The sequence below is a fragment of the Chrysochloris asiatica genome, unplaced genomic scaffold, assembly GCF_000296735.1.
Source record: "Chrysochloris asiatica unplaced genomic scaffold, ChrAsi1.0 scaffold00079, whole genome shotgun sequence".
Classification (NCBI taxonomy): Eukaryota; Metazoa; Chordata; class Mammalia; order Afrosoricida; family Chrysochloridae; genus Chrysochloris; species Chrysochloris asiatica.
The window spans coordinates 255,000-276,638 of record NW_006408597.1 but is presented as its reverse complement, the minus strand read 5'-3'; the positions used below and the strand labels follow the sequence as shown (position 1 = coordinate 276,638).

At 41.1% G+C, this 21,639-nt stretch overlaps 2 protein-coding genes across 2 annotated transcripts in view; one reads left to right on the top strand and one right to left on the bottom strand.

The window, feature by feature from the left end:
• IFT43 (intraflagellar transport 43 homolog (Chlamydomonas)) overlaps positions 1-21,639 on the top strand; it is a 152,583-nt gene that overhangs the window by 15,046 nt on the left and 115,898 nt on the right. The window lies entirely within an intron of this gene.
• Positions 17,756-21,639, bottom strand: part of LOC102822332 (40S ribosomal protein S7-like) — a 7,081-nt gene continuing 3,197 nt past the window's right edge. The window contains exon 2 of the mRNA XM_006865510.1: positions 17,756-18,366. Within this exon, the coding sequence (XP_006865572.1) occupies positions 17,773-18,357 (585 nt within the window). The 5' untranslated portion in view covers positions 18,358-18,366 and the 3' untranslated portion in view covers positions 17,756-17,772. The remainder of the gene's footprint in view (positions 18,367-21,639) is intronic.

Below are 21,639 nucleotides of genomic sequence, written 5' to 3'. Positions count from 1 at the left end.
AATGAGGAATAATGCCTACTTCATGAAGATTAACTAACGTAAAGGGATTAGTACACAGCACATACTTAAATGCATAATGAAAGTTAGCTATTCTTCAAAAAACAGAGTAAATCACCCAGATCCTACTAATTACTAGTATATGCTGTGTGCTTCATAGAAATATGTAAATGAATCAATGTATACTATTACTGCATTTCTTCAAGAAAGACAAGGGCCCCCAGCGTAGACATCTCAGCATCTCTAATGTGCATCAAAAACACACATGTGACTTAACCACCACAGTTCCTCTCTGCATACAGCCCATTCCGTAGTACTGGATTTGGTTTGACCCCTGTTTGGAGTAAGTAGACTACATTCAGAAATCTTTGTTGGTTTGTGAAAAGTTTCATGGTGATGATAACTTGTGTTGTAATGAGAAATGACTTCCATTCAGGGAAACTTCGCAGGGCAAAGACTTTTCAGAATCTAGCATTCTGTTAAGGATAAAATGAAATGAGGAACTCGAGAAGTGGTTCGAGCCACAGTCATCACCTCACCTGGATTGCTGCGGTGGCCTCAGAACTCATCCCTGACTCCTTTAATGGATGTGATTGCTCTGAGGATACAAACTCCCCAAACCCTTAACCTGCTGCTGTAGGGTTTGGGCCTTGCCTGCATGTCCAGCCTCATTTTACACCTGCCACCTTGTCCAGTCACACTGAGCTCTGCACTGTGCGCCTGCATACTCACCGCTACTGCGCTCGGTTTTCTCTGTCTTGTCCTTCAGGTTCAGCTTAAATATCACTTCAAAAATTAAGTCCTTTATTATATACTCTTGTAACATTTTTAAAAAACTTTATATCTGTCACCCCAATCATAGGTTGTAATTATGTATTTGTGCTGTTATTTATCCCCATTTCCCCCACTAATTACAAGCTACAGAAGTACCCGCTCTGTGCCCCTAGAACCTGGTACATTGTAGGTCCTCAGTCAGCATACATTAAGTGAATGAGGAATGGCTATGGAGGAAGAGGACACGTACAATTTGGGGACACGTTAGCTTGAGGTGCCTGCCTCAGTGGTAATGGGAGATGTCCAGAAGGGTTGGACATGTGGGATTGATGCTCTGGACCAGCCTTGCCTGGGAGAGATTTGGAAGTCATTAGGCAAGGTCAGTGGTTCTAACCCACCAGCCACTCCTTGGAAACCCTGTACAGGGTCACTGTGAGTTGGAACCACTTTGACAGCATTTAGCAACAACAAAGGTGGTATATGAACACATGTTTTTAGAGCAAGAAAAGAAGAGGGCCTAGGACAGGACTTGGGGAAGAGATAGCCAAAGAAGAGCAGGAGTAGTCAGGGATAAGAAAACCCAGGTAGATGTAGTGTCCAGAAGCCAAGATAAGACGGTCAAGAAGAGGAGTGGCCTACGGTGCTTGATGCTGCCAAAAGGTCCCCGATGAGACCTGAGCTGGGTCTCTTGGACTTAGCAATAAGAGGCGAGCAGTCTGAGAGGGAGCCATGTGTGCCTGGCACTGCACCACATGCTTAAAAAGACTCTTAGTATTCGTTGAAAGAATTCAGTGAGTAGATTGTGGCATGTAAGCGTACATCACCAAATCTAAAAGGCCTCCCAATAACCCTGGCTCTATTGAACATTTTTGTTTTTTACCATTTCCTTTTCTAGCCATTTTTTTTTTTTCCTGCATCGCTCCCTGTTAACTGGATGGTGACAACATAGAACTCGTTTCCCCTTACTCCCTTTTGCCCATCTGATTGTATATTTTATTTTGACATGTTTAGGCATGGAGTTTTATGTATTCATTTATCCCACATTTATTATATACCTTCCAATACAAAATGAATAACTTGCCATTCTAATTGGGAAGCCACACATGCAAAAATGATAATAGTGAAGTAGTGTCAGAGAATGGAAGTACCAAGCGGCCAACCTGGCCTTAGACTTCCTAAAGCAGGTGACTCGTTGTTATGTGCTGTGGAGTTGGTTCCGACTCAGAGCGACCCTGTACAGGGTTTCCGAGGCTGTAAATCTTTACAGGAGCAGAAAGCCTCATCTTTCTCCTGCGGAACAGCTGGTAGTTTCAAACTGCTGACCCTGAGGTTAGCAGCCCAATTCATAACCATTACACTACCAGAGCTCCTTAGGTGACTCTTAGGTAAATTGAAATGAATGAGCAGGAATTTGGTAAAGAGGGAGGGTCCATCTCAAAAAAGAATGTTTCTGGCCGTTGGAAAAAACTGTTCAAAGGGGTCCTGATGGTTGCTAACTGAAAGGTGGGCAGCTAAAACCCATCAGGTTTAGTTAGAGATGTGGCAATCTACCTCCCATAAAAACGGCAGTGTTGGAAATTCTGTCGTCTAGTTCTACTCATCCTCTAGGCTTGCTCTAAGCCCGAATTGACTGCCACATGGCATAGTCAGGGTGCCTGGTGAGCACATTTGTGTGTTAGAAACATTTGGATTTATTTGGCACGTTGTAGTAGGGTGTCCACAGAGATTTAAAAGCAGGGAGTGCCATGGACTCTGCCTTCTAGAGTGCTAACTGGCAGCTGCTTGGAGGACAGTCTAGAGTTGGACAAGACTGCTGGCAGGGAGGCCAGTAGAAGGCAGGTGCTGGGGTCCTAAGAGATACTGAAGCCTCGTGTTCCCAAACTTCAGGTCTTCATAGACCATTTAGTGTGTGGTAGCCACATCCTACTTACATTATAACAGATGGAATATATTTTTATTTAAACCAACTCATCTTTTATACATAACTACATACATTGACCAAGTGGCAGCATGGATGGACTCAAGCGTGGCAGCAGTAGTGAGGTTGGCTCAGTATCCGACAGTGATTCTGTCACTATGGGTCGGTACCAACTCGATGGCACTTAACAACAACAACATTCATTCTAAAATGAAGCTTTATCAATGAAATTGTAGTTTGTGATAGTTATATTTTTTCCTAATATGAATTAAAGTACATGTATGACTATTTGTATGTTTATTACATTTTTCTCTAGATTTTATTTTGTTGAGAACATAGTCAGCAAAACATAACCCTATTTAACAATTTCTCCATTGATTCTGGAGTCCGTGTGGCACTGTAGGAGAATGCTGGGCCACCAATGTCAGTTTGAATAGCAAGGTTGACCGTTGGAACTCAATAGCCACTCCTTGGAAACTCTATACAAGGTTGCTATGAGGCACTGAACAGCCACATCAGTGACATTCTTTGAGTTGTTCAACCATTCTCAGCCTCCTTTTTTTAGTTGTTCCTCCCTCATGAGCAAAACTTAGGCGGCCCCTAAAGTTTCTGTCAAATCTTTCTAGTTGCTGTTGTCAATTTGATGCCATATAGGTAGTTCTTAAAAGAGCATGATGCTCAAAGCAGACCCTTTTTTTTTTTTTTTAACTTGTTAAACTATTGTTTGGAGTCCTGGTGTGGCACTGCAGGATAATGCACTAGACCATAAGGTCAGTTTCAAACACAAGATCGACAGTTCAAACCCATCAGCTGCTCCTCAGAAACCCTAAACAGGGTCGCTGTGTGTTGGAACTGACTCAAACGCACTTAACAACAGCAGTAACAAACTATTGTTTGGTTTTAAGAAGATTACAGGAGATATTTTTGGTTTAAGGTTGAAAGGTTCATGCACCCTCCATGGCTTTGTAAAGTCTAGAGTTCATGAGATGTGAAATCTCCTTTTGATCAGGATTCTTCTGTGGCATCTGATTAAAGGTTCCAAAATGGTAGGCAGACACCATCCAGTCCTTCTGGTCTTGTGGCACAGGAGGCACATGTTCATGGAGGCAATTAGCCACACCTTTCATATCCTCCTCCTGCTCATGATTCTTGCTGTTCCAGGTGAAGAGAGACCGATGGTTATACCTTGGATGGCACTTGAAAACTTTTAAGACCCCAAGCAATACACATTAAACAAGGAGGGAGAACAGAAGCACTAAACACTGGTAGGCCAGTTAACTGAGCTATCTCATGAAACAACCCTAAACCAATAAACCAAGGAACCAAATCCCATGTGGTGTGTGATAGTTATATATTAAAAAAAGCAGTTTTTTTTTTTTTTTTCTTCATCATAAATTTTTACAGCGATTATAGAACAGACTAGGAAATCCTCCCTTCAATCAGTGTGGTTTTTCCTTTACTGTTAACCCTTGTTTTCCCTCTTCTTCCTGTCCTGATAACCATGAATAAAAATAGCTGTACATTTGCCTTTTCTTATCTTTATGTAAGTGTTAAGTCCTGTCGTGTTAGTTCCAGTTCATCATACAATATATTTATCCTTTTGTGCGTGACTCATTTCTCTCAGCATAATGTCTTCAAGTTTCATCCATAATGTAGTATGTATCAAGACTTCGTTTTTCCTGTTGGCTGAGTATTATTCTACTGCATGCATGGACCCACCTTCTGTTTATCCATTCAACTGCTAATGGACATTTAGGTGGTGTCCACCTTGTGGCTATTGTGATTAGTGCTGCAATGAACATTGGTCTACAAGTCTTTTTATAAGTCTTTAGTTTCAAGTCTTTGAATTATACTTAAGAGTGGAATTGCTAGATTATATAGAGGTTTTTTGAGGCAACTACCATCCTGTTTTCCACAGGGACTGTGCCATTTTGCATTCCCAACACCTATGGATTAGGGTTGTAATTTCCTCACATCTTCACCAACATTTGCTCTTTTTTGTTTTTATTCTTAGCCATCCTAGTGGGAGAGAAATTGTGTCTTGTGGTTTTGATTTGTAGCTCTCTGATGGCGCTGAGCAGCTTTACATGTGTTTGGTGGCCATTCGAATGTCCTCCTGGGTGAAATGTTTATTCAGATCCTTTGTCCATTTTGTGATTGGGTTGTCTTTTTGTTGCTATGTCACGGAAATTTTACATTTATTTGATTATTAGATTATCCTTGATATATGGTCTCTGAAAATATCTTTACAGTTGGTAGCTTGTCTTTCACTTTTTGGTAAAGTTTTTCAATGAGCCGAATGTTAATTTTTATGAGGCCCATGTATTTATTTTGTCTTTTACTGTTTGTGTGCATGACTGGTTTTTAAAAGCACATGTTCCACCTCCCACCATTTTCCTTACACCAGTGGTATGTGTACCTGGGAAGGTATGTGTACCTGGGAAACAAACAAAAGTGGCAGAGGGGTTGGGAAGGAGCTGTCAGTCCAGAGACAGACTGTGATAACAGATTGGCTATGAAGGTTGGAGAGGAGAGAAAACCAGTTGAGCTCACGTGTAGCTTAAAAAAATTCATTAGATAGCGACATTTTTGACACTGAGAATTTAAGAGCCCAGGTAGTGGGAAGCAGGATAGGGAAACAAGAAGAGATAATCATTTCAGTGTGGGGGATGTGGAATTTGTGTTGTTTCTGGGTTTTCAAAAAGGTCTGTCAAACACCTGGGACATTTGGTCTAGAACTTAAAAGATGAAGTTGAAAACCAACAATAACAGATGTTGGGGTCATGAGCATACATTCTAGAATATATAGGCTGAACTTTTGATTCATTTGTGTGCCACATTGGCCCTTCATGATAGCTACATGTTGTAAATGTGTTAAGAGTTTTGAGCAGAGAAGAGACGATGTGATCAGATTTGCATCTTAGAGCAACAATTGGACAGTAACAGACCTAGGTTTTGTGGATCCTTTATGTGGCGCTGTAGGATCAGCACTGGATTGTGAACCTTAAGGTTGGCAGTTCAAACCCACCAGCTGCTTCCTTGGAAACCCTATACAGGGTTGTTATGAGTTGGGACTGAATAGACAGCATTTAACAGCAACAAAACTTGTACAAGTTGGGAGCCTTCTTTTAAGGAAAGTAATTCAAAATGAGACTTCAAAATCAGATACGAAACTGAATACTTCCAATGAGAAAAGACTCCACTGAATTCAGCTGAATTATAGGAGCTTGGGTTATTCAGATGTCTTTCTGGTTAGGCAGCATACCAGAAATTCTTACATAAAAATACCTTCTGATAGAAACCTAGCTTCCCTTTCCCATTGCGAATACTATAATTCCCAGGGTCTCACGTAGGCATATAATACAGACTGAAGGAGGTTGAATCTGGAGGTAGGGAAGCCACATAAGGAAAGCTACTGAGGGAAGACAGCCTTAATTTACATGGTAGTTCAGTTTCTCCCAGTATTCCTCAGCAGACTGGGCATTGATGCAGTGAAAGCAAATAATTGGCTTGATTCAAGTGTTGCTGGGGTTCCGGGACAAATGTGATAAAAATGCAAGAGGGTGAGGCATTTCTTCGGTGCAAAATAGCAAGTGAGCTTCGTTGACAGGGAAAGAAGTTAGATCATGAGTGAAGGAGAGGACTAGATATTTCAGAGCTAGAGCAGTTCCAGGCTGTAGTGAGTTTGAAAAAGTAGAGAGGTCATGAGGACTTAAGGGGCTGTGAGGCTAAGCATTAGGTGAGTTGTTCATGTGAGCGTTGACTTTTCTTAGATGGGACTTCTTTTAGAGAGGGAGTCAAGTGCCAAAATTACGATGAATGAATTCTCAGGCAGTTCGTGACAGGGATGGAGCAGGAAAGAAAGGAAGTGTAGCTGAACAGTATGAGTTCCAAAAGAAGTGTTCCATAATAATTTGGAAGAGTAATGGTTTATAAGGACGTGGGAAGTAGTACAAGACCATTATCTTAGGGCCCTGGTTTTTGGGGTTTGAATGAATGAGCAGGCACAACTTAAAACAGCTACTAGAGAAATGAAATCAGGGAGGGGAAGGCAGGATGTGGGAGAGTCAAGAAGATAGGGGAGTGCTGTAACCAGAGAATATCTCATCTGTTTCAGAACTGTAAGATGGCAATCAAAACACCTCAGTGAAATTAGCTCGGCTGGGTTTCTTCTCATGTGGCATGTCAACAATTACTGAGAAGGAGCAGAATGATCGTAAAATATTCCTTTGATAATGATACTTTACAGGAAAAGGGTACTGACTGATGTTGAATGTCGTAAGTAATAGACTGAAACATTTCTGGTCATATGCCTTTATCTAGTGTAATAGAGAATTATGTCACTGTGTTTAGCCAACTGCTTTAGATTTCATTGTAATCCTTCGATTTTCTTCCGGAAACCCTGTACAAGGTTGCTATGAGCTGGAACTAACTAGATGGCACTTAACAACAACAACAACGTTGGCTTGTTAAAGAGCCCTGGTAGTGCTGTGGGCTAAGCACTGGATTGCTAAACTCAAGGTTGGTGGCTCAAACCCACCAGCTTCTCTGAGTGAGATAGATAAGACTGTCTGCTTCCATCATTTAACCCTGAATAGGTTCTCTGTTAGCGTAGTGGTTACAAATTAGGTCGGAAGTTTGAAACTACCAGCAGTTTCGTGGGAGAAAGATGAGACTTTCTGCTCCCCTAAAGATTTGCAGCCTCGGAAACCCTGTGCAGGGTCACTGTGAGTCGGAACTGACTCCACGGACCTTAAAAACAACAACAGGGTCTCTGTGGGCCAGAATCTACTTGATGGCAGTTGTTGTTTAGTGCTGTCGAGTCGGTTTCGACCCATGGCGACCTTGGATAGGGTTTCCAAGAAGCAGCTGGTGAGCTTGAACTGCTGACCCTGCAGTTCAAATGGCTTTGCAGTCTGACGCATTAACCCACAGCACCACAGCTTTTTATCGTCTGTCTATATAATATTTTATTGGTGATTGTTCTAGGGGTTAGAATATAAATCCTCCAGTCGAAATCCCTTTATTCCCTTTCATCTTTTGTACTGTTGATATCATATTATATATATATATATATATATGTATGTATTTATATAGTTATTAAGTGCTGTTGAGTCGGTTCTGACTCATAGCGACCCGATATAAGGTTTCTGAGAAGCAGCTGGTGAGTTTGAACTGTTTTGAATATCTTGTGATTCGAAGTTCAGTGCTGATCCTACAGAGCCACACCAGGAATCCTGGTGTGGCACTACAGGATAATGCAACTGGACCAGAAAGGTTTGAATCACAAGGTTGATGGTTCATACTCATCAGCTGCTCTTCAGAAACCTTTTACAGGGTCGTCTTAAGTTGGAACTGTCTCGACGGCACTTAACAACAACAGCAACAATATATCTATATTACAAAATATGTATATATAATATATATATATTGTAATTAAATTGTTGTTGTTGCACAAGAAAACATGCAGGAATTCAGCCATTTCTCCATGGACATTTCAGTGCCGTCAATGACATTCTTCGAGTTGTGCAATCATTGTCAGCCTCCATTTTTTAGTTCCTCTTTCATTAACGAAGTCACTGCCCCTTAAGATTGATTAGTCAATTCCGACTCATAGTGACTCTGTATAGGGTTTCTGAGGAGATGTTGGTGGGTTTGAACCCCTGATGTTGTTGGTTAGCCATCCAGTACTTATCCTACAGCACCACACCAGGACTCCATGTATGCTTCATGTGTTCTAAAAAACCCACAATATTGCTTGTCATTTTTGTTTTAAACACAAAGGTGAGTCGGAAATTATCTACACTCTGGTTATATTAAAAAACGCCCATTCATGTCTACAGCTGATGACAGCGTTGAGCATGCACGTGAAATGATTCTGTCAAGTAGACAAGTGACAGTTGACTAAGTGGCAAATCGTTTGCAAATCAGCCATGGCTCTGCCTATGAAATAATCCACGGCAGACTTGGGTTTTAAAAAGTTTGTACAAGATGGTTACCAAAACAACTCTCAGAAGAGCATAAACAGAAGCATTTGGACATCTGCAACCAAAATTTGAACTGATAGTCCAAGGATGTTTCTTTAAAAAAAATGGTAACTGGTGAGGAGACATGGGATTCATCACTATGAACCTGAAAGTAAACAGCAGAGTATGGAATGGAAACATCCTCAGTCACTGACCAAGAAGCAATTCAAAAGTCAGTTATCAGCTGAAAAATTGAAGCTTACAGTTTTCTAGGATTCTCAAGGGGCCAGTGTTGGAACACTATCAGGAAAAAGGTTCAACAGTCAACAGTGCTTCTTATAATGAGCTAAAGCCTAAACTCAGGACTAAACACAGAGGTGCTATCCAAGGGTGTTGTGATCTTGCATGAAAATGCACGTCCTCACACCTCTGCCCACACTGTTCACACTCTACAAAACTTTGTTTTGAGGTATTAAAGCATCCTCCCTATAGTCCTGATCTTGCCCCATCAGACTTTTACCCATTTGGTCCTCTGAAAGCAGCCCTTTGAAGATGAAGATTCACCTCTGATGAAGAAGTGAAGACAGCAATGCATTCGTGGCCCACATCTCTATGTAAACATTTTTTAATAAGGGAATATGAAAGCTTGTTGACAGATGTGACAAAGTGTGTTGAAAAGCAAAGCGATTATGTCAAAAATGATGCATTTGTCTTTTTAAAAAAGTTGATTAAAATAAATTCTACAGCCAGAGTGTGGATAATTTTGAACTCACACTCAAAGTTGTCTTTCAGAGAAACTAAAAGGATAATCATTTTTTTAAAAGTTAGTCTTTTATGTTCACTTATGTGGTATCTTTCAAGGGTTAAAACCCTTTAGTTTTTTGCTTGATTTTGTTTGTCCTGCAGCGTCTTCAAACTCTTGCTTTGTTTATTTTGTTCAGGGTTTATCATTGCTATCAGTGTGGTGGTTACTTTTCTACTGTTACTGGATGGAGAACCTGACAGCTGCTTTTACATTGTTCAGAAAATGCCCTTTGACTTGTTCAGGCGGAGCGGTTGGGGACAGAAGGATAAGACTGGTTATTGCAGAGAGGGGTTGTGTTGTTTTTCTCTTTGAAAACGGACAGGAACATTCTGCTACCTAACTGCAGAGAAAAGGTGTTTGGGCATCAGTGGTGTGTTGAGAAGTAATTATCAGAAAGGAATCCTCATGGGTACATGTGGCGCCCAGAGACCTGGACTGCGATTACCAGGATGGAATGGCCATCCAGCAGCTGCTGTGCTGAGCATTCTGAGACGATAATCTGAAAGGCCTCGAGAGATGGAGGGTTTGGCTAGTTCCATGGCAGAAGGTCTTCCTGTACAGCCTCAATCTGGGTAGCAAAGCTTATGCATTAAGTTACCATTCCCTGGCGGTGCTGTGGGTTATGTGTTGGGCTGCCGACCACAGGTCAGCAATTCAAATCTATCTACTCCATGGGAGAAAGATGAGACTTTCTGCTCCCGTAAAGATTTACAGCCACAAAAACTCTGTACGGGGTCACTGTGAGTCAGAACCAACTCCACATCATACAACAACAGCAGCAGCTCAGGTTGTACCTTTTTTGTGAGACCATTGCCATAGGAGTGGTAGAACAGCTTGTCTTTAGCCTTTCTTGTTTGAGAGAGGCAGGAAAAGAGCCTGAGAAATTAACCCTGGCCTTGATCTGGTAATCTGAAAGAGATCTAGCATGTTTCAACACTGATCTATGAGGAAGTTTTCACTTAAAGAGAAAAGCAAGCAAAGTGTAGCATGTTTTCCATAAACTGAACTTACGAATTTTAAGGACCATCCTTTGTCCTGGTTTGTATGGTTCATAATTTGGGAAGATGTAATGGTCCCTTTACATTATTAAATTTAGTTCTTAACAATTATGTTCTTAAATTTAAAAGTTGGTAAAGATATACAGCCTCGGAAACCCTGTACAGGGTAGCTATGAGTCGGAACCGACTCCACGGCACACAACAACAACAACAACCCTGTATGCCACCCACCCCATTTTCCAAACAGAATTAGTTTTTTGAAATGCTAACAGTCTATGAAATCCATATGTTTGAGAAGCACTCATTTAGAACACTTTTTTTTTTTAAGGATTACTGTAGCCACTGGAATGATGCAACATCTAAGGGTCTAGTAAAGTGTGTGCTAATTTGCCAGCCATGACCTTGGTCTTTGCTCATACTGTCTTCCCTCTGGGCTTCTACAACCTATGCAGAATAAAGAAGAATTTCAGTGTGAGACCTGGGCCAATGGTGGTCTTACCACAGTGAGTAGGGGTGAATGGAGCCTGCCATTCCAGTCCAGGTCTCATACAATGGAGGCCACCTGCCCCTAGCTTAATGCTTCTTTCTTGCTACATCCATTTCTTTTCTATCATCACCCTTGACGAAGCTTGTTGTGAGAGATCAGGTTTCTTTTTCTTTCATCAAACTCCAAGTTGTTCCCCTCTGGATTTGCTTGAGGTAGCAAGTCTAGACTGTGCTTCTACATAGTTACTAATTTATAAGTGCCAGGAGGGCTTGCTTCAGAGTCCTGGGAATTTACACCCTCCACTTTGCACATTTCTGTCTACAAACACGCTGGACAGATTTTAACAAACTGAAAGGAGTTAAGAGAATGACAAAAATCTATAGAGTTTGATTTGTGATGAAAGTTGAAAAGTATTTTATGTTGGCTAAATGGCAACTAGTGTGCGGGAATGTGACATTCTTTATAAGTGTTTAGAAGGGGTAGACCCCAGAAGAGGGGAGAACTGATGTAGGCTGACCTGAAGGAATGTAATTGAGATTAAGAGGATGCCCTCCATGATAGGAAAACCCAGATTGAATTGTAAGAATGATTTTCAGGGCTGAGAACTGTTCTCTTTGGATATGTCTCTTCAGCACAGTGTTGACAGCTCTATCCCATGAGTCATTTGAAGTGGGCAGTTTGATGAGTCTCTATTGAGATGGGATCTTATTAGAGGACATACGTAGTCACATTTGGGGAAGAGTGACTCTAGAGTGATTGCCAGAAAGTGCACACTGTCGTTGTCCTGAGAGTCACATTTATCTCTCGGTGAACAGCTGCACTGTGGTGGTTTTTATCTCTAAAGTCAGGCAATTTTAAGGAAGCTGAAATAGGTTAACATCCTTGAAATGCATCATGTGCAAGTCAGCCCCAAATCAAAAGCCCTACAATATTTGATTACTCAAATTTCCCCTTGTTTCAGCAGTATGCTTGAGGGATTGTTCCAAACCTTCATTTGTGTTGCTATGATTATTTCTGATAAATAATAATTGGTTAAGTGTCTGCTCTGTGCCAGAGCATGTCTCTTATGTGTACAGTAGATCTACAAGGGGCTCATGAGGAAAAGCGGCTTAGTGAACTTGTAGCTATCCTAAGGCTGGCCTGCTTTAAAGTGACAGTGCTTCCACTTGAACCCAGGACTGTCCTCACCCCTATCCCCAGCCCTTTGTAAGACTATAGCTTTTCTTTTTCCTTTTGGCAAACTCACTTCTCCCCTTCGTGTAGTCTTTGGTTCTTCAGATTTGCAACACCATGGTATGAAGTAAAGACACAGCAGCTTTCCAAGTACAGAGCATTCTATTGAATTCAGCTAACATTTTAGCACAGAGCTCAAGCTGTTATAGTGTATTTTTGGCATTACTTTTGTGTGTGTGTGTGTTTATGTCATTTTATTGAACAAATGATGTATTAAAATAGCCCCGCACATTTTGAACAGAACTATTTCCATGTAGGTTAAAAACTACCAAAATAGTAAATATATGATCATTAAGCACCTAATACTTGTTATAAAAGAGACTATTTCTTTATAGTCTTCTTTTCCACCACCTGCATGTTAGTTTTTCATCAGGTAGTGACTGTGGTGCTGTAAGTTACGCCACCGATATTTCAAATGCCTGCAGGTAGACAGGTTTCAGTGGAGATTCCAGACTAAGATGAGTTATGAAGAAAGGACTAATGCTATACTTCTGAAAATGATTGATGGAAACCCTAAGGATCTCAACAGAACATCGTCTGCTGTAGCCCCTAGACTGGAAGGCACTGGCTGCAATAATGGACTCAAATGTGCCAGCGACAGGAAGATGATCCAAGACCATGAAAAGTTTCCTTTTATTGCATATAGGGTTATTGTGAGTGGGAACCAACTCATAGCTAATTCACAACAACAATTTTATTCTTAATAGTTTGCCATTACTTTTTCATTCTGACTTTGCCGTTATCCCTTCCCAACAACCCCTTTAATCTAAGCCACAGTTTGCCTCCCCAAAGAGATACGGATAAGACCAAGGTAGTTGTCCTCTTACAATATTATTGAATATAGCTATCATCAATAGAAACATGCCCAGAAAATAAATGAGGGAGACCGAGTCCTTTCCGTTTGGTCTTTCCAAATCTCATCTGTAGTGCCAGGCTAGACGTTTTTGATCTCATGTCTCTTGTTCAGTTTCTTTTTTGTAGCTGCTCTGTCCTTCCAAGCCTCTAGCTGACATGCTTCTAGTGTCTAAGAAGTCATGTATCATGTGGTTTGTTGCAAATTTGGTATCAGACAGACCTGGATTTTAATCCTTGTCTTCCTTACACACAAATAGTATGGTTTTAGGTGAGTTCATCTTTCTAAAGCCTGTTTTCTCATCTGTAAGCTTGGTATATAGTGGTACCCATGAAATTAATATAATATTCTTAAAAATTTGGTAAATAGGAAACCTTCAACAGATGTTGGTTGCTATCATTATTAACAGTGAATTGGCTACTATTTTTTTCCTCATTGCCTGTATTCGTTTACTCACCATAGATCAAAACTTTATTCTTGTAGCCTTGTTTTTGCCTCTACTTGCTTCATGCCAGCTCACACTGAAGGTAAATATTCCATGTTATCCTTTATGTTTTAGGTTTGATCATTTTTTTGCTTAGGTGGATACACTAGGGCAAAAAACCCTACAATTCATAGAGTTTGTTGTAAGGTGCCATTGAGTCGGTTCTTGCTCATAATGACCCTTTTTGCAACAGAATGAAACACTGCCTGGTCCTGTACCCACCTCACAATTTAATATGCTTGCAGGTGGGTGTTTTTTTTTCAGTTTGAGTCATGCCACATTAACAAATGAAGGTCCTGAAAGCTTTAATGCATCCACATCATTAAGGATGACTCGACTTTTAGTGTATTTTGAGTGCCTTCCTATCTGAGGGGCTCATCTTCCAGCATGTTATCAGACAGTGTTCCGCTGCTATTCATAAAGTTTTCATTGTTTGATTGTTTTAGAAATAGATCGCCAGATCTTTCTTCCTAGTCTGTTGCAGTCTGGAGGTACCACTGAAACCTGTCCACCATGGGTGACCCTGCTGGTATGTGAAATACATTGGCACCACTTCTAGCATCACAGCAACACACAAACCACCACAGTACAACAAACTGACAGAGTCTAGACTCACAAAGCCTTATATCACAATGTGAAGAAAAATCTAGAATCATGTAGCTAGTCTGACCAGGTTACTTGGTGGTGTGCTCTTTCCACCCTCTTGTTTTCTTACCCAGATTCCATATTTACATATTAAAAACCCCAAACCTACCACCATTAAGTTGATTTTCACCCTCATGTTGGTTTTCAAGACTGAGTCTTTATGGGAGCAGACATCCTCCTCTTCTCCCCTCCCTTCGTCTTCCTCCCCCTAGTCTTCCTTCCCCTTCGTCTTTCTCCCCCCTCCTCTTATACCCCTCCCCCTCATCTTTCTCTCCCCTCATCTTCCTCCCCCATCTCCCCCCCACAGTTTTTCTCCCACAGAGAAGCTCTAAGCTCTTGGTTTTGAACTGTCACCCTTTTGGTTAGCATTCCAGTGCCTAACACACAGTCCCACAAGGACTCCTTGTATGTACGTGCATCCACTACTCTAAATAGGGTTTCTGAAACTGTAAGTCTTTATGTGTGTGTGTGTGTGTGAATTGAGGAAAGGTTTACACACAAGTTCATCAGTCTTATATTCAACAAATCATACACTTTACTTCATCTCAATGTTTGCAGTTCCCTCCATGCAACAACAGTTGTCCCACTTCCTACCTGTGGTTGCCATGTGCAAATACTTCTTTCAAACTCGAATATACTTCTGGGATATATCTCCCACTCTTCCTCCCATACCTATTCACCCATTAGGCTTGTATCTCTGTCCATGTAGCTATACAGAAAACAAGGTTGTATATATATCACTATGTACCTGTCTCCTCTTTAGCCCTAGCAGGTGTGTCTTCACCTGTCTTCATCATTCTTTTGATGACCTCTCCCTTCTTATATAATGCTCTCCCTGTCATCCAAGTTAACATATGTCTACCCTCTAGCCAGTTGTTTCTTTTAGTATAAAAACCTTTTTTTGAATTTTTACAATAGTGATCTCATATAGTATTTGCCCTTTTGTGATTGACTAATTTCACTCATCTTGGGCCTGACCCAAGCCATGGTATTTTCAATAACCTCATGTATGTGAAAGCTGGACAGTGAATAAGGAAGACCGTAGAAGAATTGATGCTTTTGAATTATGGTGTTGGAGGAGAATATTGTAAGTGCCATGAGCTGCCAAAAGAACCAATAGATTTGTTTTGGAAGAAGTGCAGCCAGAGTGCTCCTTGGAGGCCTAGATGGCCAAACATCGTCTTTCATACTTTGGACATATTGTCAGGAGGGACCAGTCGCTGGAGAAGGATATCATGTTTGGTAAGGTGGAGGGTCAGATAAAAAGAGGAAGACTCCCAGCGAAATGGATTGGCCAAGTGGCAGCATCGATGGACTCAAGCGTGGCAACAGTAGTGAGGTTGGCCCAAGATCAGGCAGTGTTTCATTCTGCTGTGCATAGGGTTGCTATGAGTCGGTGCCGACTCGATGGCACCTAACAACAACAACAATTGCACTCAGCATAATGTTATCCAGGATCATCCATATTATGAGGAGTTTTGTAGATTTATTGTTATTGTTCAGCACTGAGTAGTAGTCCATTGTGTCTATGTACCGAAGTTTGTTTATCCACTCATCCACTGATGGACATATTGGTTGTCTCCATCTCTTTGCTATTGTGAATAGTGCTGCGATGAACATCGGTGTACATATATCTACTCATGTCCTGGCTCTTAATTCTTGTGGATATACGTCAAGAAGAGGGATTGCTTGGACATACGATAGTGCTATTTTCAACTTTCTGAGAAGTGCTACACCATCTTCCATAGTGGTTGTACCATTTTACAGTCCCACAAGCAATGTAGTAGCATCCCAGTGAGACAGTAAATCTTTATGGGAGCAGATAGTCTCATCTTTATCCCGTGGCGTGCCTACTGGGTTTTGAACCTCCAACCTTGTGTTCAGCAGTCCAATAGTTACCCCGCAGCACCACCAGGGTGCCTTATATTTACATAGACACACCATTGTAAGTATACATAATGAGTGGAATTGAGTGAAGGTTTACAGGCATATCATCAGTTTTACATTCAACAAATCATTGCAATGCTTACAAGCCCCTCCCTGCACCATCACTTAACAGTATTTACCTCTATTTCCCCCCTTTTTTTATAGTACGCATGCCACATTGAAAATATGGTTGGTTGTGTACCATGGAGTCGGTTCCGACTCACTGTGACCCTGTATACAGTTTCCGTGGCTGTAAATCTTTATGGGAGCAGAAAACTTCATCCTTCTCCCACAGAACAGCTGGTAGTTTCGAACTGCTGACCTTGAGGTTAGCAGCCCAACTCATATGTTTGTTTAAATGTCCAGTGGGCACATTTTGCAAGCCCACCTCTTGCCCGCAGGCACACTGCATTTCTCAGTCCACGGGCCTGTAGTCCTCTGCTGCTCTATCTATGCCATCACCTCTGCCACCATCTCTGTTGTCCTTCTTGATAGTCCTAGGGGGCCTCAGTTCCTGAAATGACAGATTAACTGCTCCTCCTTTTAGTTACCCTCTTCTATATTTATAGTTGTGACAATTGCCATTAGTCTTGGTAACCGTTAACTTACAGTTGAATCATAAAATCCTATCCCCATCATTACCAGACCCATCTGGACACAAGGAAAGCTATTAGTGTGGCTTCTATCTTACCTCCCTCATTCTGACACTAAGCACCCTCATGAAAACTTGTAAGCCAGGCATGTCATGTCTTTATGGCTCCCCATTTTTGATAGCTAAAGTCTAAGGGACCCTTCCCAGTCAACCCAGTGTACTGAGGAGGCAAGTTTGATCCTTGATGTGAAGAATCCTTCCCTTTCGGTTGGAATTTTGGGCAACTTCATCCATAAGCAAAGGTCACAGTTCATCAAGTTGTGACAGATGATGCATGCTCCCTTTATCAAACTTCTTTATCTTTATCTGATTGAGTTCTGGTCAACAAGCCTTCCAAGCTAGGTCAAATGGGTACTATCTTCAAGTTTGGGAGTTCTCACTTGTTTTGCCTCACTTCAGATTAGCTGACCACGTCACTCTTTTTTTTAAAGAATTTTTTTTTAATTTATTTTTATTTTTGTAAGTATTTATTGTGAATTGAGTGATAGTTTACATGGGATGACATTGGTTTTACACTTTTCCTGTCTTATTTCATTTCATTACAATGATTGCAATCTCCTCTGTGCTTCATCATTCAACAGTACTTGCTTCTATTCCCTGTGTTGTTTTGTTTTTTTCTTTTTCTTTGGATGTATTGCTTCACTCTTAACTCTAGCCCACAGTAGCTAGGTCAGTGTCCTTGGGTTTGGGAGTTCACACATCTCCCTGAGTTTCAAACCAGCCAGCCCTTCCTTTTCTCTCTCTCATCTTAACATTATCGGGGGGGGGGGGGGGAGTCTGTGGAACATGGCAAAACTTAGTCTGTGCCTTCATTGCTGCATTTCCCTCAATTTCACTCATAAATTGACAAGGGCAGTCACCAGCAAGCCTGCAAGACTGTTCATATGTTCCCTTTGGGTTTATGTCTTAGAAAAGGGTTTGCCCTGATGGGCTGACTTTCCTTTCCTTGATGGCCCCAAGTAAACAGCCACACAGCCCCCACCTCCCCCCACCATTCTTTCTTTTTTTTGTGAATGATATTTAATCATTTTTGTTTACAACTGAAACTCTGGGAATTCAAAATTAACATCCTTGCCCGTGAGCTTCTTATACACACCAGAAAACGTTTCAACCTTGTGTTCTACATTGTTCTGCTGTGCTTTGTCCAAATGAACCTTTATAAGCCGGCTGCCATCCAGCTTTACTCGGATTCTCTTGCCCACAATTTCACTTGGGAAGACCAAATCTTCAAGGATTACATCATGCACAGCAGTCAGAGTACGGCTCCTGGGACGCTTTTGCTTATTTTTTGTCCGGCTTTTCCGAGTTGGTTTAGGCAGAATTCGCCTCTGAGCAATAAAGACCACGTGCTTTCCACTGAACTTTTTCTCCAGTTCGCTTAATAGTCGGACTTGGATTTTCTGGAAAGACTTGAGTTGAGGAACAGGAACAAAGATTATAATAGCTTTCCGACCACCACCAACTTCAATTTCCTTAGCTGCAGTTATGTTCAGCTCTCGTAACTGAGCCTTTAGGTCCGAGTTCATCTCTAGCTCAAGAAGAGCCTGAGAAATACCAGGCTCGAATTCATCCGGCTTTTCGCCATTGGGCTTCACAGTCTTCGTGCTTGAACTGAACATGGCCTTTTTCTTACCGAGCGCCGGCCTAGGAAGAGACCAAGTCTCGTGAGATCTCGTCAAATCTCAGCGGCGAAAAGGAAGAGGAGGGAATAATCCCACCATTCTTTCTTTCAAGAAGTGTCTTCTGTTTCTCTAGCCATTCAGAGTTGCTCTGCATGTCTTTTCAATTGGGAATGTCCCACCTCTGAAGGTTCTGGGTGGGGCTCAGGATTCTACCTAAGGCCCATACTCCACAGAGGTTTATTTTCCTGGGCACAGTCTAGTAAGTATTCTTTTAGATAATTTAGTTAGATGCAGAAGGTGGGCATACAAGCTTTGTAATCGTGGTGGTGGTGTGCCATGGAGTCCATTCCGACTCATAGTGACCCTGTATAGGGTTTCCAAAGCTGTAAATCTTTATGGGAGCAGAAAGCCTCATCTTTCTTCTGCAAAACAGCTGGTAGTTTCAAACTGCTGACTTTGAAGTTTGCAGCCCGACTTCTAACCACTACACTACTTTCCCAATATTCCTTTCTATCCCACATAAATGTCTGTATTATAGTAGTAAGCAGGGATACCCAATATCCACAAAACAGTCAAGTACCTTAACATATTTCCTCTCCTTCACCCGTTCAGACTATGTCACAGCCCCTATATCAAAGAGCCCTGCTATTCCTAGGCTCTGCATACATCACAGTCTTCCTCTATTCCATTTAGCTCATGCATACCTTCCTAAGCCTTCCCTGTCATCCCTGTTCATCTGCTCCCCACCCCCTTCCTGTGCATTGCCCTTGCTATCCCCATCGCCTGAGGATACATCCATCCCCTCACCCCTGAGTTACTATTCCCTCCTTCCCAGCTCCTGGTAACCATCAAATAATTAGTCTTTTAATATGGAAATCTTTTCTTAAGCTTTTATGACAGTGGTCTTATGCAATATCTGCCCTTTTGTGCCAGATTAATTTCACTCAGCATAATGTCCTCAAGGTCATCTATGTTGTGAGGTGTTTTGCAGCCTCATTGTTATTCTTCAAGGTAGCAGAGTATTCCATTGTGTATATACACCAAAGTTTGTTTATCCAATCTTCTGTTGATGGGCACTTAGGCTGTCGTCTTTTTGCTATTGTGAATAGTGCTGTGATGAACATTGATGTGTTCTGGCTCATATTTCTTATAGCTATATACCAAGTAGAGGAATTGCTGGGTCATACAGTAGTTCTATGTTCAACTTTTTGAGAAAGCGTCATGCCATTTTTCAGAGTGGTTGTACCATTTTACAGTCCCACCAGCAGTGCAGAAGGGTCCCATTCTCTCCACAACCTTGCCAGTATTTGTTGCCCTCTGTTTTTTTGAACTGGTGTGAGATGATAACTCATTATTGTTTTGATTTGCATAGCTCTAATGGCAAATCTCTGGTAGCGTAGTGGTTACGAATCGGGCTGCGAACCTTAAGGTCAGCGGTTTGAAACTACCAGCTGCTCCGCGGGAGAAAGATGAGGCTTTCTACTCCCGTAAGGATTTACACCCTCGGAAACCGTGTACAGGGTTGCTATGGGTCGGAACCGACTCGACGCCACTTAACAACAACAACAACAATGGTTAATGTAATGGAGCCCTGCTGGTAATAGAGTCCTGGTGTGGCACTGTGGGTTAATGTGCTGGACTGCCAAGTTGCTTTGAACCACAAAGTTGATGGTTCAAGCTCACCAGCTGCGTCTCAGAAACATTATACAGTGTCACTATGAGTTGGAACTGACTCGATGTCATTTAACAACAACAATAGTGGCTAATGAATATGAGCATTTCTTCATATGTTTGTTGGCTGCTTAAATGTCTTTGTTGGTGAAATGTCTGTTCATGTCCTGTGCTCATTTTTCAATTGGATTATTGTCTTTTTCTTGTAGAGATGTTGTAGTTTTCTATAAATTTCAGAGATTAGTCCCTTGTATGATAATGTCATTGCAAAAAATTTTTTCCGAATCTGTGGGATCTCTTTTTACTCTTTTGGTGAAATATTTTGATGCATATAAGTTTCTATTTTTAGTATGCCCTAGTCATCTATTTTGTCCTCTTTTTGTGTATTTTTGCCATGCTTAGTAGTCTGTGTATGCCATATATTAGAGCCCTTAAGTTTATCCCTATTTTTTCATTGATGATCTTTATAGTTCTGTGATTTACGTTTGCATCCATGTTGAGCTGGTTTTTATATATAGTGTGAAATATGAATCTTGTTTCATTCTTTTGCAAATCGATTGCCAGTTTTGCCAGCACCATTTGTTGAAGAGACTATGCTATCTCTTCCTCATTTAATGTATTTTGGCTCTTTGTCAATTGGCCGTTTATGTCAGTTGGATGGATTTCCTTCTGGGTTCTCAATTCTTTTCCATTGATTTAGGTACCTTTCATTGTACCAGGCTGTTTTGACCACTGTGGTCCTGTAGTAAATTTTGAAATCAGGGAGTGAGAGGCCTCCTACTTTGTTCTCCTTCTTAAGCAGTTCTTTGCTTATTCAATAAGCAAAAGTATAAAGTTCATGATAGTTTTTTCCATCTCTTTGAAGAATGCGGTTTGAATCTGGCTTGGCATTGCATTGTATCTGTCTATTGCTTTGGGTGGTATTGACATTTTCACAATGTAAAATGAGCATGGTATATTCTTCCATTTTTGTAAATATCTCTTGGTTCTTGTAGAAGTGTTTTGTAGTTTTCTTTGTATAAGTCTTTTGTTTCTGCAGTTAGATTTATTCTTAAATATTTCATCCCTTGGTTGGGTGGGTATTGTAAATGGTATTATTTTCCTAATTTCCTTTTCAGAGCTGACTTTATTAGTATAGAGGCATCCAACTGATTTTTGTATGTTGATCTTGTACCCTGCCACTTTGCTAAATAAATCTTCCAATGAGTTCCAGTAGTTTTTAGTGGTGTCCTTCCCTGGCTTTGGTATGAGGATTATGCTTGCTTCACAAAATGTGTTAAGAAGTTTTCCCATTCTTTTCTATGTTTGAATAATTTGAGTAGAATTGATATCAGCTCTTCTCTGAATGTTGGTAAAATTCACCAGTAAAGTCATCTGGATCTGGACTTTTTTGGTTGGGAGTTTTTTTATAATCTCATCAATTTCTTTTTTTTGTCATAGGTCTGTTCAAGTTTTCTAATTCACTCTGTGTAAGTTTCCGTAGGTCATGTTTTTCTAAAAATGTATCCATTTTCTCTAGATTTTCAAACTTGTTGGAGTACCAACTCTTCTTGTTGTTGTTGTTAGGTGCCATCAAGTCGGTACTGACTCATAGCAACCCTCTGCACA